Here is a 27,469-nt window from a genome sequence, read left to right on the forward strand (position 1 = left end):
CGGGATACCTTATATTGGAACTGACTGTGTTTTATTACAAAACCCTTTGAAATCAGACAGGTAGCATCGTTTTGAAAGTGTGTGTGTGTGGGGGGGGGGGGGGATACTCATCCAAAAAAATCTTGACAAGCAGAAAAAAGGACAACTTCCCAAAAATCATGAAAATCCTAATCTGATGGGGGGGGGGGGGGGGGTTGTATACATATAATTTCAATTCCTTATTTTACGTAAAAATCCTCAGAAACAAGTTAAGGGGGAGCAACTCCATAAAAATTCAAATGTTCATATGTATATTAATTAAGGAAAGTATTTGCTGCGAGAAAAAGTGGGAGGGGCAGGCCCTATATTGATGTATATTGCCACATAAGCTCAGACGGATTTTACCGAAATTTAGAACCTCAAACCACCATCTTCCAGGCCAGTGGAGACCGGGAGATGGTACAATATTCCTTTAAACCAAAGAGCTAGTGTGTAAACTCTGTAACTCAGGTCAAATTGCTGACGAATTTCATTATATTCTTGAATGTAAAGATCTATTGACATTTAGACATAAATATCTCGATGATAAATACTGGTCAACGCCAAATGCTATTAAGTTTTGTAAACTTATGCCTTCTACCAATGTTACAATTCTGAAAAAATATGTTATTTTATCATCAAAATATACAGTCTGATATTATAGTCTGTCCTCCATTATTATACCTTTTCTTATTTTCATTGTATATATTGTATACTAATATTAGAGGCATGATACTTAATCATGAAACATTACTATCGCTTTTTGATTGTTATGTTGGTGGCATTATTAATTATGCTTCAAAAATTTGGGGCTCTCATAAAGGTAACAATGTTGAAAAACTGCACCTTGATTTTTGTAAGCAAACCATGGGTGTGAAAAGGTCTTCATTTAATGCTGCTGTGTATGCAGAGTTAGGTAGAATACCTCTTATTACAAAAAGGTTTTGTTCAATTTTAAAATTTTGGAAGGATGTGTTGTGTAGTAATAATTGTATTATACAAAAGTGCTACGAAGAAATGTACATTAACTGCGAATTACATGGACAAAAAAATTGGGCTTCTGATGTAAAGAAAATTTTAAATGAAATTGGGTTCAATGAAGTTTGGAATAAACAAACAATTGATTCACTAACTCTAAAAGTCATAAATCAACGAATCGTAGACCTGGCTAAACAAGATATTTTTGGTAAAGTAGACAAATCGCAGAAATGTCATTTTTATAAATATTTAGTGGATGGATTTTATCTTCAATATTACCTTAGAAAGTCAATTCCTGTAAAATTTCAACAGTGTATATCAAAATTAAGATTGTCCTCTCATCGTTTAGCTATCGAAACTGGAAGGTACAATAATACACACAGAGCCCAAAGGAACTGCCTTTCATGTAAAAATTATGTTGAAGATGAATTCAACTTTATTTTAGTGTGTCCAGTATATATTGAATACCGTCAAAAATACATTAAAAAGTATTTTTGAGAAACCATCGATGTTCAAGCTGTTGCAATTGTTTAATAACGAAAATTTTAAAGATATGTGTAACCTCGGCAAATACATTTATTATAGTATGAAATTAAGAAACGATATATGTAATAGGTTAGATGTTGTTCTTTTTTATTTTTTTCGCCTTTACTTATGTCAATTTTTCATATTTATGTATGCACAATGTAATAGGGTCTCCTGTAAAATACCCACTTCTGTACTTTAACATGTTTAATTTGTAAAATTTGATGAGCTGCAAAGCTTAAAGAAATAAAGAATGAATGAATGAAAGTATAGTTATGCTTATTTACCATTTATCTACTTCGTATCTATTAATTTATTAAATGTACCTCTGACTTTTGAACAGTATATAATGATTGACCTCATGTACCATTTCATGGTTTTAGCGAATACACTGAATTGACATTGATATCTGACCCAAGCGCCTATGAATACCTGTATACATTGAAATAGGTTATGAATAATCTGGAAAGCGCTATATTTTTAACATGCTTAATAGGGATAATTATATTAAAGTCAGACTGTGTGTGTGAATAGTATACAATGTACACGTCTATCATTGATTGTAATTTAACCGTGCTTAAAATACAAATTGAGCTCTGTAATATGTTAACATTCATAATATATTCATATTTGAAAACTATTACCGGCATTTTCAGAGCCATAAAAAATATCAATAGAACCCAATAGAACCCAGAATAATCACTCAAACCGTCTCTATTACATTTAATGTACACTCATAAGGACCATACAGTTGTGTTATTCACAACCCAGTGACCACACACAAACATGCGATAGTTGGGAATGGGGCACATGCATTAATACAATAGTAGTACAGTAGTATCCTAGTGCATTCCGCGCGCGCATGTGTGGAAAGAAGGGGGGGGGGGGGGTATCGGGATGCGTGAACCACCTGCTATATCGCAGGACTGGTTTTATTTTTGAACAGAAAACAACCTGTATGCATAAACTTTGGCTACGTTTTCTCTATATTGATTTCCCTTTGAAAGTCTTTTAAAGTTATTTGTGGCCTCGAATAGATTCATTTTATCAGCGTTTGTATGCAAATTGATATGTTCAAAGACTAAGTGTGGCGTTTGGCAATGTTGTATCGATACGGGTCGACATAGCTCAGAGGTCTTCGTCGCTTTGTGAAGTAAAGGTAGGTACATGTATTTTGTATATTTATTTCCGTAATCTAGTTGTCCTGGCAACCGAATCATAAAGTTATATTAAAATTTTAGGTCTTGCATATTGAGTTTTATTAATAGATCATAAAACATCAAATTTGATTAGGTTTGGATGAAATTTTCTCGAGTCAAACTCTCTGTAAGGTAAATATGCATTTTATGTATGAATAAAAACTACTTCAAAATAAAAATTGTTGCATGCTTGCTTCATGAGTTTTAGATGAGCCATTAGTGCTTGGTAACAATCTATTTTCAACCATAGTTTTCTTGAAGATAAATTGCATGTTGCATGCCGATATGTTAAGATATTTATTCAGCGGCAAGATATGAGTTGAGATGGTGACATGGGCTCAATTTGTAATGGAAATGTACACCAAGTTTGCAATTTATTTGGCAATGCATGGTGATTCCCGTTTCAGATAATCACTAAAATAAACAGATACAGAACACACAGCAAACGATTTCACTTGGGCCTATAGCTGGGTTTTGCTGAACATTTGTATAGATAAATTGGTAAATATTTAATTCTGCTAAGTGTATTATATTATACATATGAATGAACCACTATATGTTTAATTTGTAACTGAACATTTGGCCAACAAAGGCGAAATTAATCCAGATATTACTTCAATAAACGACACTATTATTATTCAGATTTTTTTCTTGTATTATATAATTGGATAGGAACGTTTAAATGATCAAACAGAAGTAGTTGAATACCCATGAAGACTTGGATTACTGGGTAGTTTGACATTCAATCGACATGTGTAACCCACGTCTCGAATGAAAAAAAAAAGAGAGATAAAGATTCAAAAGAAAGTAAAAACGCCTTATCTGCTTTTCTTAAGCTAGTATATGAATGATGAGCGATTGATTTCTGTACCAAACGGTTTTGATTTTTTTTTCACCAGGACAAATAAATCAGAAACTATGGTGTGACTGAGGCCCTAGAAGACAATGTCGGAAATTGGACAGAGACCCCCACCCTACAAGGCGGAGTTTGAATCTTCGGAACTCAAACATCGAGCGGAAAGCGAACTGCTCGTCAAGCTGGGAGCGAAAGAGGAAGAGGTAAATATAGCGGTTTATAGATATATGAATTTTTCTTCAAACAAAGTGATAGAGCAGGAGTTTTATTTCATGGGTTTAATATTTCTGTCCATGAGTAGCACAAAATACATTGAAATTCACTAATTCATGTAATAACTCAATAAGTTATAAAATTACAAAATGGTGACGGCAAGCTCAGAAAATGACGACAAATTTAATATTGACGTGTAGCGATGCTTCACTCGGTTAGTAGTAATTCGGCGGTTTATAAGGTACCTCGAATTGATTGTTTATCAACCGTATATGTTTAGTAAATCTAAGATTGTGGTACATATTTTCCACTAGTTTGACTGGCACCCGGATATTCTCTATCGGCGGCCGGAGCGCCCCCGGTCAAGCATAAGTCTGGATTATCCTCTTGATCTTAAAGTCGGTCGACCCAAAACGGCAGGGGCCATTCAAAATAGTACGTATCAAGTTCATTAAATTTTCTCCTTAAATGTTTCTTTATGGTTCAACAGTATTTTTGCTAATCATATCTACGGTATTGGTACGTAAAATGCAACTTTTGTGTGGAAACATTGACAATTTCATGGTCTTTTGTCCAGTTCTTTAAGATGTCCTCAAGATCGTATGGGCATCCTTTTTGATTTACGATTCAGAAACCTAAATTCTTTTAAAGTCGACCAAACTATATAGAAGAACGAGTACACGCCTTGGATTTGTTCGGACAAGCGCTAACAAGTTATAGTAACAATCCAGTACTGTCTAAAAAAATTTTTTTGTGATTGCAGGGAACCCGTGGGTTTGTGACAATCCTGCCCTCAGACAGATGACACTGGTGAGTCAATCAAACAGCTACCGCAAAGCGTTGGTTACTTATCTCAGTCTTACAGACTACATGTGCGCATGCACACCAACTAATTATGCACCAGTCAAATATTACTTACGACGAATAAAAGTTTTTAAAAAAAGTATCTACGTATGGTTTCGATACGTTATAAAATAATCGGAAAACTATATCTTTGTATGCTTGAAGTATGTACTTTCCATAGGCAAAATTCTTTACCGAAAAGGGGTTTCGGTTGAAGACTGCGGATAAAAAGCTAGATAATTTTTAATTTCTAGGTCTTATTCAATATACCGGGCAGCTATAGTTTTGTAACCAACAATATAATATTTGCCTACTTTCGTTCTTAAATTGACGTTTAATTTCATTGTTCTATGTTAAGAGTTCGATATTTGTTTTGGTTTTTTTACCAGGTGTCGCGCCACGGACCAAGAGCCAGGTTTCTGAACAGAGCTCAGTTTTCAGACGTACAGACTACCTACGTCCGGGTTCCTTACAGGATGTAGAAATGACGTCATCTGGGGAGATTTTGCTCCCAATCAAAACTTTCAGAGACCATCTGATAATAGACATGTGTCTAAACGTTTAATTAATATAGATGTAACTTGTAAAATACTTTCAATAATCAAGTGAACTTGTTGCTATGGGCTTGTGTACTGGAATGGTATAGCCTTGTATTATTTAAGAATCATGCATTTAATCAAAATCTCAAATATATATAATGTTTGATGCAAGTCTGATTCCAGTCTATGGTCCTAAGCTAGCCAACTGGTCACTGCCAAGAGACAGCGTGACGTCTTATGCAATAAATAAAGGACTTTATGCTACATGTTTCGCATCATCAGGAACTGCAGTGATACATCGTGTGGAATCATACTTTATGCTTATATAATGGATTGAAAAAAAATGTACACATACGATTTTTTATGGAAGTTGGTAAATATATAAGAAAAGATAGTGGCACTTGTTTGTCCATACAATATAGCTTCTGGTGGGTTTCTATATCTTTGGTGCGATTAAATATATTAATAGGCACTGCCGCAGTGAACATTCATTGAAATATTCGAAAAACTATACACAGATCTTTATACAGATACTGTTTTCATTATAGGTACATTTTTACCACAGGCATCTGACGTTAAAAATATTTTTTTTAAGTAAGAGAATTCTATGAACTACAATTACGTAATAGCATTAGTTCAGGGAATTATCTTATGATAAAAAGAAACATTTTGACGTCAGATGTCTGTGGCTTGTACCGATATAAAATGAAAGCAAAAGCGGGCAGGCACACATACCTCACGCTCCCACATTACCTGGCATTATGTTCCACATTATGAACAGCAATACATGCATAAAATATATATAACTTCAAAAAAAAAAAAAATGAAATCAGAATTTCACGCAAATAAGCACATCTACACAATACATGTTTAAATAATCGGAAGATTTTAAAACAAGACTTCTGATTATCAAGTGCATATATTTAAATATATTCCAGTACTTTAAAATCTTCAATCTTAACGTCAACCCTCTCCTAAAAAAAAAACACCGAAATTTAATGATTGAAAATTTCTATACTAGCATTACAGTAGAGCCTGCTTTACAATGCATTTCCACCTTTATTGACAGACGTATAGGTGTATGGACGCATTCGTATTTTCTGTCAAATGAAATTAATTGCATCATCGACATAGAAAAAAGCCAACACCACAATAACATGTACATGCATATCGTTTAATCTGAGGTATTTTATTCCGAACAACCATATTTGTTAGTATTACCCATATTTGTTAGTGTAATACTAACTGATGCAAACATCAACCTAGTAAAGAGATGAAGATTTGCATGCAAAACTGTACAATATCGCTTAAAAACAGCATCAAATTGTATATAAAAACAAATAACTGACAAATTGTGCATGTTATGGAGGCAAAATGAATTTCCATATATCACAGTCGCTTTTCCCCAGGAATGTTTAAGGTAGTCAACCACAGCTACCGTCCTTCCAGCCATCTCGCCATCTCTCGTCCACGAGGCTACAGTCGAACTCTGGCTTCCCAGTCTTTCTGTTCACCTGATTATGCAATCTACACATCCACTGAGAAAGTTCCTCACGCGATGATGTCTGTGGTTTGTTTGTTTTTAGCCTGGAAAAAGAGAGGAAATTACAGAACATTAATTAGATATGAGACGTTGTTTAAGACGGCCTTGACAATGCTCTGCTTTAAAAAAAACCCCTCTTACTCTTTACGGAGATCCTCGGCACAATAGTCACAGGGGAAGAATTTCGAGAATAGATGAATGAACTGGGACATGTCGTTCTGTTGATTGGGCGTGGGTTTGTCGGGGTAGTAAGCCGCCATGGTGTGGAGGAATGCCCAGGTACTCCGGCCCAGGCTGTCCTTATCTAGCGGACAAGGCTTCTCTTCCTCTTTCTTCTTATTTTCCATTTTTTTCTGGAAGGAAAATAATTCAATACAATATTGCACTATATTTACATCAACTGGGTATTTCATTTGTATTTTTCAAACATTTCGCAAGAAAATCAAATTGCTTTCATCTGAACGTAATGGCTGCAAGGTACAACTATACTGAATTTTCACAATTGTTCTTGTAGCATTTGTGCGATACGTTTCTTAATTGGTCGACAGTTTGCATGCATGTGCTATGAACTATGAAATGTGTGTCTAAAAATTTCGTAATCTCAACAGAACAGAAATAAGGAACTAGGTTCCTTACGCATCTGGCAGATGCTTATCGCACGCGTATTATATCAATTTACAGTACGTAATTAGCAGACACATTCTTAAACAAAAACAAGACATAGAAAAAAATGTAAATCTGTTGAAATATACATTGAAATATAATCGGTTGAAGATTCGATTTACACATTAGTTACCCGCTCAGTTCATGCAAAATACAAATCAATCAAATGCATTCTTTATTTACTTTTTGGGTTGTAATGATTGTCATCATTGCCAAAAACAATAAAAATAACCCGTTGATTTTCAGCATCATTGTACCCGTATGATTAGAACCAAAATAAGGCAACTAGTTTATTTACATTTTTACATAGTAGTTTTACTCGACATGTAGGTAAATATTAATGTCTCCAAAATCTTTTTTCTCCTGATGATGCATTCAATGGTTATTCAATTTTTCAAATGATGTGAACTGATCATAGATAATAATAAAGATGTAAAGAAAAATGAAATTCACTGCAGACGTCTCGGAGAGCGCATATCATAAAACTCGAAGGTCGCCAACTCATTATCATGGTCAAATTAAAATGGCAAAACCATGCAGTCATATAGTCTACAGCCCCGCAAAACTCCCGTTAATTTTAAATCGATTAAATAAAATCTGTAGGAGTCGGTCGCTCTGTGTGACGGTGGATGACCCCAGCCATAGAGATACCAACATAATGGTTACATATCTTAAATAGTTCAGAAAAACCACTCTACGCCCACCTATCATTCTACCATACGTCTGCAAAAACTAAATTTCAATATGCAAACTACACTAATTAGCAAATAAATGAAAGAGGTGAAGAACCCCGTTAGCGTGGTTACTCTAGCGTGAAGATCCGATAGTGACGCGTCTCATTGACAGAAGGGGATTGTACGATTGTTTACCTTCCTTTTTCTCTCTCTCGGATTTTTTAAAATTGAATTTTATTATTTACTTTTATTCCTTTTAAGGGATTTGACACCAATATACCGGAGGCGCTCTGCATGGTTTGCTTTGTGGATGATATCATGCCGCGCGGGGATTTTACGTGGTACCCGTGTGTACAACTAGATGTCCGTTTTTTTTTTGTCTGTAAAGAGACCAAGGTGTTCATGCTTATTCCAGAATCAGTCCGGGAATTCACAACCATTACTCAACGTTGGTGTAGGTAATTACTAAAAATGCATGACAACTTTAATCAAATATAGTAACAAGGGAAATATAGAAATACTACATATATATATAAAGTCATTCTGTCGTTTCAAGACATTATTCTTCAACAGTTCGAAGTCATTCGTTAATGACCATGCATTCTTTTGAAGCCTCCTGTTTCCTCTTAATTGCATACCTTTTTCTAGATTTCCAGGTGTGTTTAAACTTTACAATGACTGATATTTTATTAATGCATTGCATAACAAAAACTTATCCATTTTGAAAAAAAAAAACGTCTGGCATCACTTTCAATTTGTTGTATTTTTCAGATTATAGCATACCCAACAAACTCTTTGGATAATAACAACACACGTAAGTGCTTTGTAATCTTTAAATTCTTTGGTTCTTATTGATGATTATATATGATAGGACAATGATGATATATATGATTTTTATGATGATGATGATGATGATGATGTTGATGATGACTTTTTTTTTCTAGTGAGAACTCTAACCCACAGTCCTGTTGCCTTACTACAGTATAGACATTCCAAGAAAAAACATGGTAAATGAGTTGGATATATGTTGGAATACATTGTACTTATTCACTTTTTGTGTACCGTATCTAGGCACTGTTTACCTCCAATCTTTCATCCATAGGAATTTTAAGCTGGACACAAACTGAAAAGAACACTTACGTACATGGCGGGGTAGATCTGTCAGAGAACAAGTATTTGGTGCTGCCATCTACTGGTTACTATGATGTACAGACCAGAGTGCAGATGGATACCTATACAGTGGATATGCAGCCTTCCAAGGAGGTTTTAATAAGACTTGCTGTGAATGTAATGGCCATTGATGGCCACGTAAAAACTTTGATGGAAGAAAAATTCATCCTTGGACCAAAGCAGATGTTTGGAAAGCAACTGGGGCCAGTTACTTTCAAATTGCCGAGTGGATGTGCAGTGTATGTTGTGATGAATGGCCGGGAGTATATCAATCCCAGCAAACACAATACATTCAGCATCAGAAAATGGTCTGACTAAATGTTGGACTCCACATAATCTCCATGTTTGGAGAGAGAGAGAGAGAGAGAGAGAGAGAGAGAGAGAGAGAGAGAGAGAGAGAATATGAATAGATGTACTAGCTTGACTTCTGTGTAAACTGGAATGCAATGTTTGAATTCTATGTCTTTCATGTTTATAATGGCAGCAAAATTATGTCCTGTGATAATAAAGATTATTTTCCTAGTTGTTTCTTTGGCTTGACTGTTATACTAGCTAGGCTTGTTCAAAACATGTGATCGGAGCGAACCACCCAGTACCGTTCAGAAAAGAAATGGAACCGAAAAGGATACCAAGATAATCGTTAGATAATAATTACATGAATTTCTGTCCAAACCTCTTACCCATGCAGGGTCTGATCATGGATATCATAATTTTGTTGGAAAATATCATTTCTTGTTTTACTACCTGCAGAGTTTATCTCAAAGATGTCAAGGAGTAGAGAAGGAAATTTTAAAAGATTATCAAACTTTTCAATGCTTAATATTGCTTTTAACAATATTTTAATTCTTAATTTTGAATTTAAAAGAAGGAATTTTTACATGCTCAGAAAATCTTGCTTATAGTGTAAATTATCAAACTTAATAAACATTAATTTTAAAATAGAACTAGTAAGTACCAGTAATATTTTCTGCGGTACCAAGATTAATTATAAATAGTTATGATTCTTAGAATTTACTTAGAATTTTCATATTTTTGTTGCAAATTACCTGCACTTCCCTGGAGATGGCATGCATTTTGCAATTTTGACATGGTATAGGACACAAGTTTCCAGAGATTTTTCTATCTCATAGATTTTTGATTTCTGTTTTTTTTTTTGGCTGGTCATGTAGTCAAATAGTTTGTTTAAAAAAGGGTAACTAAGACAATGGTTTTTCGTATTATATTTACATGATACCTTTTCGTATTGTTCACAGTTTAAATAAACTATAAAATATAAAATAAATATATTTATAAATTATGAACCAGGAAAAAATAAGGTACAATGAAAAAAAAAATACTGCTCTTATCATTAAAGCTGCTTGGTCCGATTTTATATCAAATTTTATACACGATTTTAAATGATGGCTATGCTTAGTATATGTATAATGATATACATTGCAGTAGTTTTACCCGTCAATTATGCCAAATTTCAATGAAGAAAAATGCGTACAAAATTTGCTAACAAAACAAACGACATTAAAAGGTACCGCGTTATTTCGCCTCATGTTAAATTTCACCCCTGACGACGAGACGGGTATGGTTGTATTACGACTTTGACATCGCTTTAAATAAAGGTCGAAATGATCAGACAAATTACAAATAAACATTTGTACGTTTTGTTCGCTAATATTTCCAAAGTCTGCTTTCTTTACAATCGATGCATAACCCCAATCATTCGGGGGACAAAACCAAGTGGTTTCCTTTTCTAAAAATTCCTGTGATGCATTTTGGTTTGTTTTTTGGTTTGCCCAAAGAGAAATTATTTTTATTTACTTTGAATATTTCTAACTTTGAAAGGAGACTGATTCTGCTGGTGTAAATAGGAGAAAGTCCATAACTTTCTTAGATAAATGATTTGTATGGAAAACATTTTGATACTGTAATTACAAAAAAATCGGACCAAGCAGCTTTAACACTTTTGACCAAATTAAACACAAATTATATTTTACATACTGATCAATTCTCTCAAAAAGTAAAGAAAGGTTTAAGGGAAGCAAGTCTTTGTATTTTGGAAGAATTTTTTTTAACTTAGAAATAATATGGAATAATTATGTAATAATCTAATAATTATAAGATATGTAATTATCTCTCTCTCTCTCTCTCTCTCAAAATGAAAAAACTAAATAACACAAAGTTGACAATGATGCAAGGAATGTGTAATTCTTGCCACAGGGGCTTGGTTGTTGGATAGTGAAGTGCTTAATTATTTGTTCCCGAAGAAAGAATTGATTAAGATTGGTAATCTTAGATGTATTTCTGTGTATTGCATTAAATATATACACTGAAACCCCCCGTTTCAGTCATGTTAAAAAAGTGTATTCAATGTACATTAAAAAAAGTAAAGGGACGACACTCGCCATCTTGGATTAATAGTGGGTCCTCGTTTCAAGCTATGTTTTAAACAAGTTCTTCCGTTTCTCCAACGATTTCTGACAAGATCTAGGTTGGAAAATGTTAAAATTACTTATTCCTATCGTCTGACTACATCTGTACGCTGCATAATTAACACATCGTTCCGAGATGTACTAGATACTCACCAAACTTATCAAAAGCAACGGAAGTTGATGCAAACTCTCCATGTAATCACTGAGGAGATCCGAAAGCATTGGATAAACCAAGAAGAATATCTTTTCACGGAATTTTTGCTCTCTCTAGATTTATCATACATTTTCGGAATATCTCAGTGATTATATAGAGAATTAACGTCACTCAAAAGTAAACTTCCGTTGCTTTTGATAAGTTTGGCAAGTATGTAGTACATTTCGGAATGATGTGTTTATTATGCAGCATACAGATGTAGTCAGACGATAGGAATAAGTCATTTGAATATTTTCCAACCTAGATCTCGTCAGAAATCGTTGGAGAAACAGAAGAACTTGTTTAAAGCTGCTTGGTCCGATTTTATATCAAATTTTATGCACGCTTTTAAACGATGGCTATGCTTAGTATATGTATAATAATAGACATTGCAGTAGTTCTACCCGTCAATTATGCCAAAATTCAATGAAGAAAAATACGTACAAAATTTGCTAACAAAACAAACGACATTAAAAGGTACCGCGTTATTTCGCCTCATGTTAAATTTCACCCCTGACGACGAGACGGGTATGGTTGTATTACGACTTTGACATCGCTTTAAATAAAGGTCGAAATGATCAGACAAATTACAAATAAACATTTGTACGTTTTGTTCGCTAATATTTCCAAAGTCTGCTTTCTTTACAATCGATGCATAGCATGCGGGTTGAAGAACCCCAATCATTCGGGGGACGAAACCAAGCGGTTTCCTTTTCTAAACATTCCCGTGATGCAATTTGGTTTGTTTTTTCGTTTGCCCAAAGAGAAATTATTTTTATTTACTTTGAATATTTCTAACTTTGAAAGGAGACTGATTCTGCTGGTGTAAATAGGAGAAAGTCCATAACTTTCTAAGATAAATGATTTGTATGGAAAACATTTTGATACTGTAATTACAAAAAAATCGGACCAAGCAGCTTTAAAACATAGCTTGAAACGAGGACCCCCTATAAATCCAAGATGGCGAGTGTCGTCCCTTTATTTTTTTTAATGTACATTGAATACTTTTTTTTTAACATGACTGAAATGGGGGGTTTCAGTGAATTTATTTATTGCAATACACAGAAATACATATAAGATTACCAATTTTAATCAACTTTTTCTTCGGGAACAAATAATTAGGAAATTCACTATCCAACAACCAAGCCCCTGTGATTCTTGCTTGGCTCGCCACAGCGGCGTAAAATATTAACTTATTCTAGATAATGACCTCAACATGTTTCAAATACACACATCATTCTTGACCTATTGTTACTTATCACTCGAATAATACCTACTTCAATTTTCTTTCCCTGCATTTTCATGAATGTAGAAAAATCAAAACATGTTCTGGATGTGCAGGGTTTACTTGCAGACCCATAATCTGTTTGATCTGAGTCGTCCTCTCTAGGCGCAGCCATCTTTGGTGTCTCAAGCTATTAGAAATTTGTACGTGGAATATTTCGATATACCTATAAACAATCATAACCAATGCTTCTGCAATTTATGTATGATGTGAAACAAAACAGATTAAATAGAAAAGACACTCATAAGCTATCCCTCCTCAATTCACAAGGCGCTCATTAGTTTTCTATCCTTAATTTACATGTTTTATTGTAGTCTCGTTCAACCAGACGCTCGGCTGTCTCCGTAAATCTCCGACGAGCAGAGAAGACTCTCTGCTCGTCGGAGATTTACGGAGACAGCCGAGCGTCTGGTTGAACGAGACTAGTTTTATTGGTCCCGAAGTTTAGGTCATTATACAGTCCCCTAAGTTTACACGATCCCGCAAAGTGAATTATTCACTGAATATCAACAATGTCAAAGGAAACGGGAGGAGCGAAGAAGTATGGACCTGCAAATAATCCATACGAGTTCACAATGCGAAATTATTTGGCATATCTCAAACCTGCAAGTAAGCTTCAAACTTTTTGTTTACCGAAACAAATAAGAATAGTTGGAAAAACGAGGAAAAGTACAATAGTTCGAATTTTCTCAATTGTAGCTTCCTTTGGACTTGTGAATTCATTACAGGTGTTAATAGTGTAATATGCAATTATGTATCATATTTATATCACGGTTAACACAATGTAGTTAAAAGCTAGACCCCCAGACCCCCTTCTACTTTTTTATTTCTTCCTTCTACAGTCTACTTCAATTTTTAGAGACAACCCTTCATGCATTTATATTACATGCTGATTCTTCAACATTATATGCTGATACTTCTTCATTATATTTATTATATGATACCTTATCATTACATGCTGATATTTTAACATTATATGTTGATACTTCTTCATTATTATATATGCTGATACGTCTTCATTATATGCTAATATGTCTTCATTATATGTTGATACTTTAAAGGGACAGTACAGCTGAAAACACATTTGTGTTTAATTTCAGATTTACCCATTGTATTGTTAGGAAATAAGAAATAACGTCGATTTTGACAGTTTAAGTTCATAAAAATCCCTTTCTCATACCTAATTAATGTAATTATGAGCTTCCGGACATCTAAGGGTCGTACAAACTGGATTAATCTTAAATTGTTCATTTGTACCACGTGGATTTTGATTGACAGTAATTGACACGTGCTGAAAACTACAAGATCTTCGTCCGACTACAGTCATCATGGAATACGATCGAGGTAAAAGGGACTCTCTAATGGGAACAAGTCATCACTTTCTTGATGATTTAATGATAAATGGTTTACCAATTTCAGTTCATTTAAAATGAACAGACATAAATACTTGAAGGTCAAATAATAAGGAGCCTCACTTAAAAACTATAAATATAATATAGTTTGTAGCAACTTCTGTGATAAAACCACAAAATACATGCTTACAAAATAATAATTCTGGTTATTTTATAATATTTCTTTTAACAAAACTGTCAAAAAGAATCTTCGCGAGCCCAGCATGTGTTTTGTTTATAGTATATACGCATACATAATTTTATAGAAGGCTGAAATTGTAACACGTTGCGATGTATATATTTATTGGTTATACATAATTATCAATTTTAATGAAATAATTAGATTTATTTCATGGAGAACTTTTTTTTGAAAGCTTATACTTTTATGAGTGTAGAAAAATACCGAACCCAAATTGAAATTTTTTTCTAGTCGGTTTTTAATAAGATGCGCTGTACTGTCTTTTTAACATTACATGTTAATATTTCAAAAAAAGATTGTATTTCAGTATGCGTTGGTACTAAATTAGCAATAGGCAGCAGGATCGTGATTTCGTAAAACTCAGGGATATTACAAAGAAGAGAGTATAGGACTAAATTCAAACTACTCAACAATTCAACAAGTTTCATTTATGTTTATTTCCTTATAGAATCAAAGTACTGAAGTACTGAAAGCCGGGCTTTTTTGGTGTGTCTTTATGCATATTGTGTAGTTAAGACTGAAAATCTCTCTCTCTCTCGATCATGCCTGTCTGCAAAGCGTCAGAGAGCGACCAAATTTTGTAAGCGGCTATATACAAAAATATGTCTGTCTAGAAGAAAAAAGTTTAACAGTTGCTGCCTTGAATTTTGCAACAAGCGTTATATATTCAATCCCCGTTTCTTCAATGCGCAGCAAAGTAGTTCATGGAAATTCATGCGCATTGTATGTGTCCAAATTGCATAGTCTTGTTTTTAAAACACGTTATTAATAAAAAAGCTGAAAAAGATGGACAATTCTCTCGAAATTAAAAAAAAAAAAAAAATGCCAACACTTTTGACAAAACATGGCTCTTTGTGTAAGTATTTGGTATAGCGGAAGCTTTTACTTTGACGATGTTTGGTTTTTTGTTTACTTTTGAAGTTGTGCTATTTATAGTAACATTGGCAATTTGCCTGCCTACAGCCAGGACTCTGCTTTCAGCAGAGCCCGGCTAAAAATGGACACTCTTTGAACCCGATTAATTATTAATAATATCTACGAGGGTTGTTCGGAAATTATTGAGACATTTCCTCTTATTCTTTTAGTAAAAAAGATAAACCATTGAAATCTCACCAAAACGTTAATCAGGATAGAGACTATCAATGTGAAAAGTTTCTTGTTCATGGCATGAATAGATCATTCCTGGTAAGCTGACCAACCTACCTTCGTCCAATGACCCGGCGCAACCGCAAACTTTTCGCAACGTCATTTTAACGCTTCTTATTGCTCCTGTGTTTTAAACACCTTACAAACAAACGGAAATAAGAATTATTCTTTATTTATCATATTTTGTTTTCATTTCAAGATGTCATCATTTACATTTTCTGTCATTCTTGTTATTTTCAGGGGGAAAATCGAGTTATTTTTCCCGAAAGTCTAATTACTGCGAATGTCTCCTGCAGTTATTTTTTATATATTTTAGAACTGTTGACAACAGTTAGTGTGTCAAAAGTACTTGATAATTAATCCCTTTGGCCTAATTCTAGTTAAACAATCAGTGAAAAAAATATGATGAACTGAAGCTCTATACCTTGTCTTGTCATCGTATAGTTTTTTTTTAAGCAATTGCTTGGCCTTAAAGGTCTTCTTCCGAGATTTCCACCAGTTTGACGGTTTTTAATGCGCCGCTTTGACGTCAAAATTCAATGTAAAGTCGTTGTCAGATTTCTATTGTTTGGTAAATATATGTGTATCATATCCGTATTTCAACTCAAACATCAGTGAAACTTAATCAAAAGTTATTCGCAAAGAATAGCAAAATGAACGTATTTAATTTGATTTCTTTTATCATTAACTGTAATTCTACGGACACTTATAAAGTAGATGTTTAAGTTATTAAATCTCCGAGTTCATGGCTGCGCCGGGTACCCCGACCACCGACTTGTTTATCTATCGTCGTAAACAAAATATTAGATATTCTTTTAATATCACTTTGTTTTATTATTTGTTGGCGTAACTCCAGTGTCTATGCCAATTTTTACCAAAATTCGTCAATTAGGAAAGAAAATATTCGAGTTGACTCAATAATATCCAAACAACCCTCGTATGTTGCCAAAACTAGGGCTTGCGTCACTCAGGTGAAACTGGATTCTAGAGGGAATGGAGGCACTGACACCTTCATTATATTTGTTGGAACATTTGCCGAAATCTCTTAGTGTCAAATGACCCCCAGTCCCCATATCAATACGCGTCCTTGTTCAGGCGCCTTCAAATTTGATGTCAATTTAGTTTTATGTCGTAGGTTGTCTGTTTTAATCCTGCCGGCAGGCACCTTCAAATAGCGCTTATTTTTGCCCCTTGATTTTGGTGGTTCTATGCCATGAAGCAGTGACTAACTGTTTCTTTAAGGGAATCAGAGCATGAGCAATCATCCAGTAGATCCCAGTGCACGCATGTAGCATCTATAAAAAATAATGATTAGGGGGGGGGGGGGAAGGGGCAGACCTACCCCTCAATCTTGGAAAGTAAATAGAAAATTGGGGGGGGGGGGGGGGGCAGTTGTTCCGTCTATATTATTTATAAGCAGCATGTGTGGTTGTCATATGCCTTAATACATTACCATTACACCCAAACATATTGTATTTTCCGACATTACATTATTTATGCATTTTGTTCTCAAGATTGCAATACTGTAAACGTACTATACTGTAAAACGAGAAAATATGGCGCACTACAAATTTTAGCGCCTTTGGCGCAACTGCCTCTGAGCGCTAAAATTAGTAGTGCGCCAACGATTTTCCATATAAATTTCTTCAAGTTGCAAAACAATAACGTCAGTCCATTTTTAAGGCTATATAGAAGTGTTCATTTAAATATCAGATGCTGTCGGTTCTGTTTGTTTAAACAATTACACAGGAAAACGGTATGGGTTATCGAGTATAAGTGCCCAAACATGTATCACCGTGAAAAATTCACTGTTCAATTATAACTTTATTTTGGACTTTACTTTTAGAATTTAACATATGTTTTTAATATTTTCTCACAGTCTATTTTTTACAAAGTTACTTATTTAATTAGTGATTAACACTTTTCGGACTCTATGTGATTTCAAAGAGACAGAGTGCCACGTCTCAAGGACTATTAATCTCTTAAAACAACAATGTGCAATTATCAGCTTTACATGTCTTGGACATCAAAGACTCATTGAGTTTATTTAATTATTCTATATCTGTGAACCTTTCACTCAGCTTACTTACGTTATCACCTGTCAATTTATACTTATTGTTCAGATTCTTATAAATAATTATGTACAATTGTCAATGGGCAGTCTGGAATACGGCGGCCAGCCTCGGCCACGTCCGACTCACCCAGAGTCTTGAGTCCGGAGGCCACTACTGGCCATATCCGACTTGTTTGTAAAATGTCTGTCTGTTAAATTGTTATAATGTTGCCATCGTTGAATCTCGTCCAATAAATACGGAATCTTTCATCACTTCGTTTATTTCTCTGGAACTGTATACTGGTGGACCTTCGGGAATACGGCAAACCTACCCTTCGCTTTTACTTTACGGCCCACAGCGCGCCACAACCTTATACCTTATACCCTCTACGCCAACATTCCCTCACCCCGTCCGTACTGCACACGGCGGATATACAGATCCAGAAGAATACTCTAGCACCGTAAAATCTATGCGGTCACACATGGATTAATTAATTCAGTTTCAATTGCATTTTAATATCTTTCATTAGCACCTTGAAAATTGGGCTTCTCCCCATGCCACTTTCATTTAGCGCCTCGAGGTGAAAATGTGATTAAGCGTGGCGATCGTTAACGCTGACAAACATGTTGATCATAATTTCTTTGATCTCTGATTAGTGGATATAAAGATAACAAGACGATACCTATTTTTGTGTTTTTTAATGTAAAATTACTGTGAAAAAGATTCTCTCATGGTGATCGAAACTCATGGTAAATGTAGCATTCGATTTCACTTTTAGTTTCGGGACTCTTCTAGTGTTATCCAAGTGGACACGTTAAATTCAAAGTCCGATAGCTCAAATTTGTTTACCAACAAAAATTACACATCATCGCCAATAAATGAGGCTTTCATATCTATCTACTGACAATTTACACAAAAGTAAGTGTATTGTTCTCAACGACAGTTTACCGTGCATGCGAGATAGAAATCAAAGTCGTTGTGTTCACCTGCTTGAGTGAACACAGAACTAAATTTTGGGCGTGATCGTTTATCAAACAACAACATTTTTAAAATTCTTTTTTAAAGAAAACATGCATGCGCTAAAATATAATTGCGCTAATGTACTGGCACTTGCGTTTGCGCTAAAATACGTATGTGCCAAATTTTCTCGTTTTACAGTATTTAGCGTGTATGATATTTGGTGGAATATGAATTTTTAACAAGTTAGCGTGGATTTGATTTAGCGCATTTCTGAATGTACCTATTAATCTACTTATATATTTTACATTTGGCAATGTACTTGATTTAGCGGACACCGTTTTCCCCCAAAAACGCTAAAAAGAATACACAGCAAAATGTAATACATTTACAGTATTTTACATGAAGTCAAATATCAGATATTATGTGTGCTGTTGAAACTGATTTTAGCAATAACTGTACTGTCGAAAAAATCAGTGCTTACATTACCCACTCCTACGCCTGGATCTCCAGGGAGAACCCATCAATCCCCACAAGTCCAATCTAACCTGAATGACAGAAGTCTTTGTTTAGGTGCTGTTGATATTTTAAGTGGTCCACACTGTGAAAGCACCAAAAGAATGCACATTTTGAGACCAAATATCCCCTCGTGGACTGTTTGTACCCTGCTTATCACAAGCACCAATGCTCTCACAAGCAAGCAGGCATTTTTTATACCCCCGCTCTGAAGGAGAGGGGGTATACTGTTTTACCCTTGTGTGTCTGTCTGTCCGTCCGTCTGTCTGTCCGTCTGTCCGTCTGTCTGTCCGTCCGTAACAAAAATTTCTGTCGCATTTATCTCAGCAACTATTTATCGCAGATGCTTGAAATTTTAACACAGTGTTTGTTAAGGCATGCCATATTGTGGGATATATTTTTGTACCAATCGGATGCCAACTTCCTGTTAAATGACGACTTTGCTTATTTTTTAACCAAAATTTTCAAACAAATTTTTGTCAAAGAATTCTCAGCAACTATTTATCGCAGATGCTTGAATTTAACACACTATTTGTATAGGCATGCCATATTGTGGGATATATTTTTGAATCAATCGGACGTCAAACTTCCTGTGAAATGATGACTTTGTTTATTTTTAGCCAAAATTTTCAAACAAATTTCCGTCAAAGATTTCTCAGCAGCTATTTATCGCAGATGCTTGAAATTTTTACACAGTGTTTGTTAAGGCATGCCGTATTTTGGGATATATTTTTGTACCAATCGGACGTCAACTTCCTGTTAAATGAGTACTTTGTTTATTTTAGCCAAAATTTTCAAACAAATTTTCCTCAAAGATTTCTCACCAACTGTTTATCGCAGATGCTTGAAATTTTAACACACTATTTGTTTAGGCATGCTATATTGTGGGATATATTTCTGTACCAATCGGATGCCAGCTTTCTGTTAAATGTCAACTTTGCTTATTTTGCATATTCACATCAGAGCGGGGGTATCACTAGTGAGCATTGGCTCACAGATATCTTGTTAATGACCCTTATAAAAGACAACACATAATCAAATAGTAGACTTTGTTGCGTATCTTGATCTAAACTAATCTCAGTGAACCCTCGTCCTATCTGATCAATCTCTGAAACAGAGAAACAGCCCAGAGTTTACAGGCATCCAGGAGTTTGGAATTTTAGTGTATTTCAACCCCAAGGTGTCGTTTCCCTATTTTTAGAACCACCGCATAGTGAAGTACCATCATGTAATGAAGTATAAGCATGTAATGTTGAAGTACCAGCATGTATTGTTGAAGTACCAGCATGTAATGTTAAAGTATCAGCATGTTATATAAAAATATAAGCATGTAATGTTAAAGTATCATCATGTAATGAAATTATCCACATAAGGCAGTTGAGATGTTCCATAAGTATAAATATGAATAATGTATTTATTGTGTTCTTGAGTGTTTTACATTTTAACTGTGAATATTAATTTTCAAAGGGCGAGCTGAATTGAAATTTAACGCCAGTTACTACAACGGAGTAACATTCATGTTGGCAGCCTCCTTTTTATGTAAGTAGCACGTTATTACATTGTATAAATTCAGAGTCTGGCAAAAGAACTCCAGATGATGTGTGGTTTTCTGTTTAAGATAAGTTTTAGAATCTGTATTATTATTGACATGATGTCATGCTGATCGATACTGAGATGAGTGAATGTAGTATACTGATATTGAATGATATTGAATTCTAAGAATGCAATTATTAATCATTATTCATTTGTTCAAGGTACTATTTGCATGTATATAGCTTCATAAAATGTGAAGGCAGAAATCCAAAATGTGAAAAATTCGAAGTATGATAAAGAAGATGGGGGAATAAGATGGCGCAAATGCCCATTCGGTTTAGTAGTGAAATACAATTTTGAATTTATGTTTCCCAAATTAAATCTATTCAAATATATTATAATAAAACTTTGCAAAAGCAAAATTTCTAACTATAACCAGTTTTTAATATATTTAACAAAAAATAAGGAAAAAAATATTGTCGGAAATTATGGTGGTATCGAACCCGTAACATAAAAACCCTAGATATATAAGGTTAGCTTATGCCAGGTGCTCTAACCACTGAGCCATTTCAGACACAACAAAGTGGGCTTTTTAAATATTATCTGTGACTAAGGTCACGAACTACCGTACTTGTATTATTTTTTCAAAACGTTCAATTGTTGGGATACAAAATGATATTTTTAATGTATAGTGGGTCATCTCTCCACGTTTTTGTTGATTGAAATCGGTTTGTTTTCCAATCGACCTTAATTAGACTATGAGAAAAATATGGAGCAAAGACCCACTCTATAAAAGAAAATGCCCTGAAGTTCTAAAAAATGACAGTATTTGCAGGTTTTGATACGTACACGCCTGTTTGAGTCAACATATTCCAAGTATTGAACATACCTATAGGAAAAAATCAATAATTCGTTTAATATATATTGTTTTCAATGATTTAAAAAAAACCCATCAGATTTATTGATACTTTAATTTTTCAGTAGCCTGTCCGACCGCGTATGGGCAGTTTACACGCCTTATCCACCCATCTTCTTTAGAAAATGTCATGATTCTCGTTACTGGTTTTGGCATGCATTATATATTTTGTTACATTTATTTAACACTCTGTTCACTGTGAAAGTGTAAAAAATAGCAAGTAATTACCACCATGCAATCTCAGCTCACCATCGAGAAGAGCTGACAAGCACTGCGCTTTTAACGACAATGCCTGGGTGATGAGAAAAATTGGAACCTGGGCCCCCATTTGACATATTGAATATTTGGTCATTAAATCTGACCAACAGTTTTGTGCCAACGTGAAATCTAACATCACAATCAATTTTTAAACGGGATAGAACTCTGCATTGAAACATTGTACTGGAGATGCAACTAATAATAAACCAGTTTAACTTCTCATTATTGATCAAAATATTAAAATATATTGTAATGCTAAAATACTAGAGCATAAAATTTATAAATAATTATCAAGGTATTTAAAAAAAAAAGAAGACAAAAAATGTATTTCATTTTCTATTAGTTTTTTTTATTGTGTTGATGCATCCATTTTGTAAACCATGCTTATTTCTAATTTTATCATAATGATACATATGTACCTGGGTGTATTTAATTACATGCTTAATGATCATAAAATAAAAACAATTTAAGTTTAACAATTCTCTACAGAATAAAACACATTTCATGTTTAAATGAGCTTTTTAGCTCACCTGTACCAAAGGTTTAAGAGAGCTTTTTTATCAAAATGTGTCCATTGTCTGTTGTTGTCCTTGGTGTTAGCATTGTTTTTGTCAACCAAACATTTACCATTTCATCCTCTTCTCCAGAACCAATGGGCCAATTTCAAATAAACTTGGCACAAAGCTTCCCTGGGTCAAGGTGATTCAAGTTTGTTCAAATGAAGGGCCACCTTTGCTGAAAAGGGAGATTACCATATTTTTCGGGGCAAAGGCCGGTATTTTTTCCTCCGATGAGCGAGCCCCGGCCTATCCCCCGGGATCGGCTATTCTTAGACTCAAAGTTAACAGTAAAATATAAAATCCACTGTTTTTATCCGTTGTACTGTTGTAGCAATTTATTATGAGGGTTGTTTTTTTTTCATCCGTTTGAACTATTGTTCGATAGTTGTCCCGTTGATAATTTTTGTAATGACATCGTGAGTAATAAAATGTACAGTACTGTACAAGATATTTCTTTACAATCCAAATCAAAAGAATTTTTTTCCCACGTTCGTGTATGAACCCTGGAAACTATTATTGCGTAGTAAAAAAGAAAACCGAGTAGAATGTAATATGACGGAATTTTGGTGAATTCTTCATGTCTGCGTTGGTAGGAATCACTGGTCTTGGGTGTAGAATAAATCAAATGCTATGTGTTTTTACAATTAATTTTCTGTTGGATGAAATAACGGTATTCTGGTGTCGTGTGTATATACGAAGGTGTGATACCCGTGATTAAAACACAGCCTGGGGGCACGTAGTCTAGTGAACACCATTACACTTCATTGCATTAACTGTGTTTTTAACATTACAACTTCTCTGCATAACGACAAGTCACTATTTAATTAATTAATGGAAAGAACACAAATGTTTGGTATTTCGTTTTCTCATTCATAGCGATTACGGGGGATAACTCTATTTGAATATGAAACCACGTGTTGAGCTAATGGACGCCATACCCCGTATTTACAAGTAGCTTTCAAAGTATAACTTGATTAAATGAGATTTAGCAATAAGGTACATGTATTGATAAAATATAAAAGGTTTGGTAAAATATTATACTTAGTTCTACAAGACAGAACCACGGAGGTTGGTGTTGCAATTAAATTTTCACTATGTAAAATTACGAAACACAATGATACACCGACGAATACGGAAGAGACCAAACAGCCACAAAACACAGATTAATTTTTAAAAATTGCTTGAAATATATATGTTAAGCAAATTTAATAACTTTAATTACTCTTTTGACTTTCTACATCGATATTCTGAAAGTATATACTTAATACGGTGACTTTCTTAATCAGCGGTCATACTTTCACTATAGTAATCATTGATTGAAAATCGGCTTATTCCCCAATTAGGCTAGTCTAAGGATTTTTCTTGAATTTTGTCTAAAAATTAGCAATTCGGCCTATGCCCCACATCGACATATGCCCCGAGAAATACATTATTAGGAAATAATGAACATTTATTGACATTTTAAAAAATGTTTTCAAATATTATTTGGCCAATCAGGCCTCTCGAATCTCTTTGATTGGGGTCAATATTCGGCCCCATTCCCAACGTGGAAAAGGCATCTTTTTTCCCAAAATTGAGTGTGTTTTTCCCAACTAAGATTGCCTAAAATAAAAAATGTAAGTTAAAAGAAAATCATACTTATTCTGAATATATATCATGTATATTTAGCAGTCATAAAAGCACTGAGAAACATGTGCAACACTACCGCATTGAAAACTGTTTCTTGTGATCGGTAACTATCCAGAATTTCCTCAGACAGAGACATTGTAATTAAAAAAACGATGTTTATTACTTTTAAATCTGATATTACAGTTAGGTGATAAACTGTTAATAGTTTATAATTCTGCAATAAGTGTTAAAATTATTATAAAAATGTTTGTCTAACAGATCCTCTACAAAACGGTAGTAAGTGGGTCAAAGGGTTGGTCTAATACCCAAAATGCACAGAAGTACAGAGACTGATTTTATAAAAAAAAAGTTATATTGTCATTAATAAAGCTTACACAATCAAGATACATTTATCTGTAAAAGGTATATATATACAAAAATAGATTACAGTTTATGTTAGTACAAATAAGATAACTTTTTGTTAAAAATTCTTTGTAAAAACTGTTTCATTTTTTTTTGCCATTTGACATATATTAATTGCACAGAAACCTTTTGGGAAATTTTACATCTTCATTAACAAACTTGTATCACTCACTGTGAATAACCTTTTTCCTTCTCATTATTACACACGTGTTCTCAGTTTAAAAATCCTATCAATCTACCCTAGTTTTTTGTTCAGAGGACTGTACATAAAACAAGGGAAAAAATTACCAATTTCTATTAAAACGTCGCATTTTGCCCAATCCATTGACCCCAGTACCAAAATAGGTGTGAGAGGCCTGCCAATAAAGTTCTTCATTCTTAATGAGGGACTAAATGATAAAAAGTGGGCTAAAAGAATCTGCAAAATTGTATATATATATTTATATTTGATTTATTAATAAAGGCTGTTTAGATCAAAGTTGTCAATTTGGTATTGTGTTGCTCAGGTGAGCGATGTGGCCCCTGGGCCCATTGTGAAATCAAAGTACTGAAGTACTGAGGGGAGTTGATTTATCGATTATTATTAATTTTAAAATCAACTATATGTTATTTTGCTTGTCAAGTAGATTATAATCTGTATTTGAATTACTCACATTTTTATAATATGAATTCTCAGACTTTTCTGACAAGAACTTCAAAAACCCCGTATGAATCATATTGTGTTATATTTAAAAATAGAATTGAATCCATCATAATATGTATCAGTAATCAAAATACTTCAAAAATTGTATGGATCCAAGCAATAATGCACTTTAGTCTCATTCAACCAGATTCTCGGCTGTCTCCCTCCATTAATATCCAACAAGCAAGAGAATGTGTACACCAGGTCACGTGATAGCTTGATGACGTGACCTCTATATATAGAATGACTCTCTGCTTGTCGGAGAATTACGGAGATAGCCGATGGTTTAACAAGACTATATTGAACTCTGGCGTAGGAATACATACGACTGCAAAAAATATCTAAATTGTTCAAACTTTTTAAAATCTGACTATTTTCAAGGTATTTATAAATAAGTTTCATTAAAACACAATGCTTCTGATATACATGTATTACATCGAATTTATCGATAATTTTTAAGAGCTAAGTCTTGTCAGCGGTGATGATTTGTGCTTAGGTCAAAACTCTGTTTCAGTTCCTGTTTTCCAGAGTATCTGCTTAGGAGAGTTGATTAAAATCAACCCCAAAAAAATTAACTTTTTAAAAAAATAAAGCGAAAATTAAGGCCTTTCAATGAAGAGAGTCGGCAAACTTTACAGGCAGCTTGATAATTACAACTTGTACATGCTTTATGATGAAACGCAGTGTAATCACTAATCAGGGTCGTCTTAATTCCTTTCAGTAATGGGAGGACTTTATCCAATACTAAGACTTCATGATCGTATCAATTTTGTAGAAAAAGCTTATCATGGTCACTACAGAGGTAAGACTTTTATCTTAATTAGATGGCAACAGATTTTCATTGAACCTACTGCTATAACCATCATAAGTAAAGAACTGTTTGTCAAGACATGTAGGCCGGGCCATATGTTATAATGGAATGGTTTAAATTTGCTGCATTGTGCATTAAATTGATAGACTGCGCAAAATTATGTCAGACTCAAATTCCCATATAGAAGGAATTTGCTATTTATTCTATCTAATGTACTTTAATGTGGTTATCTTACTCGTTATGATTTATTCAATAATATGAAGAATGAGGGCTATGAAGGTAGCAAATGTTGCCAAAAAAATGTACATAACCGGCATTAGCGTGTTATGTATTTTTTCTGCAATGCCTGCCCAGGTATGAAACCTTCATTTATCACCAAAATAGGTATTCATTAAATTGCTTAAATGTATGATCACCAGCCAGTATCTATGATACATGTTAATAAAGGGATGACCACAGCATTTATAAAGAAATTCTTAATAAATTGCCGTTAGTTTTAAATGAATTTTTTTTTTTTTAATGCAGTGTTAAGAAGGGAAGACGCAGATCCAAAACTGAAAGAGCTTGGATATTACAACTGAACTGTAACAGAAGATTTGTACTCGGTGTTAAAAGATTTTGAATAAATTTATTGTCAATAAGAGGATTCAAAAGTGTTATGTTTTATATTTGCATTTAAGGGAAATTTTGTCGTACATGTATTAATATTCATGCAAAATTATGGAGGATTTTTTTTCTTTTTTTAACATTATTTGTATTTATAATTATATATATGTTTTTAAATCTCTTCTTTGACTTGTCTGCTTAATATTAAATATTGAATAAAAAAGAATATTATGAGCCAATAATTTTCTATTGTGTAAGTTGCATGGGATAGAAACAGATTTATATGATGTAACACACAAATGCACACACACACACATTTTTATTATTTAACCACCCTACCTTGATCCTTTTTCAATCACACACACATTCACATATATATATATATTAGTGAGATTTCACAAGGTGACACAAAGAGAGATAACTGATCTTTTTTTTTGTTGCTTGTTTTATCAAATATAACTTCAATAATATTTTCAATAAATCAGCAATATCAAATTGAAAAATATTAGGTCAAATGCGACCTATTTTCCATTAATTTCTACTTATCTCTGCTATATGTGAAGATTTCCACTATGTCATTCCATAATTATATTTTTCGTGTTATATAATATTTTTCTACTTGGAAATAGAGTTTCAATTGAAAATATATACTATGACTTTATTATTATAATAAGCATTCAATTGCAT

General features: G+C 33.8%; 3 protein-coding genes and 1 pseudogene across 5 annotated transcripts; 3 read left to right on the forward strand and 1 right to left on the reverse strand.

The window, feature by feature from the left end:
* Positions 1-2,448: 2,448 nt before the first annotated feature.
* On the forward strand, positions 2,449-5,561 carry LOC128167165 (uncharacterized). Of its 3 annotated transcripts, XM_052832726.1 has the most exons (6): positions 2,449-2,680; positions 3,128-3,221; positions 3,620-3,779; positions 4,104-4,224; positions 4,553-4,599; positions 5,022-5,561. In XM_052832726.1, the coding sequence occupies exons 3-6, from the start codon at positions 3,666-3,668 to the stop codon at positions 5,112-5,114; spliced, it is 375 nt and encodes a 124-aa protein (XP_052688686.1). In that variant the 5' UTR covers positions 2,449-2,680; positions 3,128-3,221; positions 3,620-3,665; the 3' UTR covers positions 5,115-5,561. The 3 variants fall into 3 exon arrangements, with proteins under 3 accessions (XP_052688686.1, XP_052688688.1, XP_052688687.1); XM_052832728.1 differs by lacking the exon at positions 3,128-3,221; XM_052832727.1 differs by lacking the exons at positions 2,449-2,680; positions 3,128-3,221 and adding an exon at positions 3,392-3,527.
* Positions 5,562-6,324: 763 nt separating this feature from the next.
* LOC128167167 (FAD-linked sulfhydryl oxidase ALR-like) lies at positions 6,325-13,427 on the reverse strand. The gene is made up of 3 exons (XM_052832730.1): positions 13,115-13,427; positions 6,856-7,067; positions 6,325-6,758 (listed from the first exon to the last, which is right to left on the reverse strand). Exons 1-3 carry the CDS (start codon positions 13,235-13,237, stop codon positions 6,596-6,598), a joined length of 498 nt encoding a protein of 165 aa, XP_052688690.1. The 5' UTR covers positions 13,238-13,427; the 3' UTR covers positions 6,325-6,595.
* On the forward strand, positions 7,074-11,453 carry LOC128167166 (uncharacterized; annotated as a pseudogene).
* A 144-nt stretch (positions 13,428-13,571) lies between the features above and the next one.
* On the forward strand, positions 13,572-26,822 carry LOC128165461 (uncharacterized). Its single transcript, XM_052830024.1, has 4 exons — positions 13,572-13,731; positions 20,853-20,924; positions 26,087-26,167; positions 26,702-26,822. Exons 1-4 carry the CDS (start codon positions 13,635-13,637, stop codon positions 26,755-26,757), a joined length of 306 nt encoding a protein of 101 aa, XP_052685984.1. The 5' UTR covers positions 13,572-13,634; the 3' UTR covers positions 26,758-26,822.
* The last annotated feature ends 647 nt before the right edge of the window (positions 26,823-27,469 follow it).

Source organism: Crassostrea angulata, chromosome 10 (genome assembly GCF_025612915.1).
Source record: "Crassostrea angulata isolate pt1a10 chromosome 10, ASM2561291v2, whole genome shotgun sequence".
NCBI lineage: Eukaryota > Metazoa > Mollusca > Bivalvia > Ostreida > Ostreidae > Magallana > Magallana angulata.

Bases quoted from the DNA above. Each gene is read 5' to 3' on its own strand.
- LOC128167165 (XM_052832726.1), top strand. From the start codon at position 3,666: ATGTCGGAAATTGGACAGAGACCCCCACCCTACAAGGCGGAGTTTGAA. The intron at 3,780-4,103 runs GTAAATATAGCG...ATTTTCCACTAG, and splicing joins TGGGAGCGAAAGAGGAAGAG to TTTGACTGGCACCCGGATAT. The intron at 4,600-5,021 runs GTGAGTCAATCA...TTTTTTTACCAG, and splicing joins CCCTCAGACAGATGACACTG to GTGTCGCGCCACGGACCAAG.
- LOC128167167 (XM_052832730.1), bottom strand. From the start codon at position 13,237: ATGGCTGCGCCTAGAGAGGACGACTCAGATCAAACAGATTATGGGTCT. The intron at 7,068-13,114 runs GTAGGTATTATT...TTTTCCTTCCAG, and splicing joins TGCAGGGAAAGAAAATTGAA to AAAAAAATGGAAAATAAGAA. The intron at 6,759-6,855 runs GTAAGAGGGGTT...CTCTTTTTCCAG, and splicing joins GCCGAGGATCTCCGTAAAGA to GCTAAAAACAAACAAACCAC.
- LOC128165461 (XM_052830024.1), top strand. From the start codon at position 13,635: ATGTCAAAGGAAACGGGAGGAGCGAAGAAGTATGGACCTGCAAATAAT. The intron at 13,732-20,852 runs GTAAGCTTCAAA...TAATTTTCAAAG, and splicing joins GGCATATCTCAAACCTGCAA to GGCGAGCTGAATTGAAATTT. The intron at 26,168-26,701 runs GTAAGACTTTTA...TTTTTAATGCAG, and splicing joins TTATCATGGTCACTACAGAG to TGTTAAGAAGGGAAGACGCA.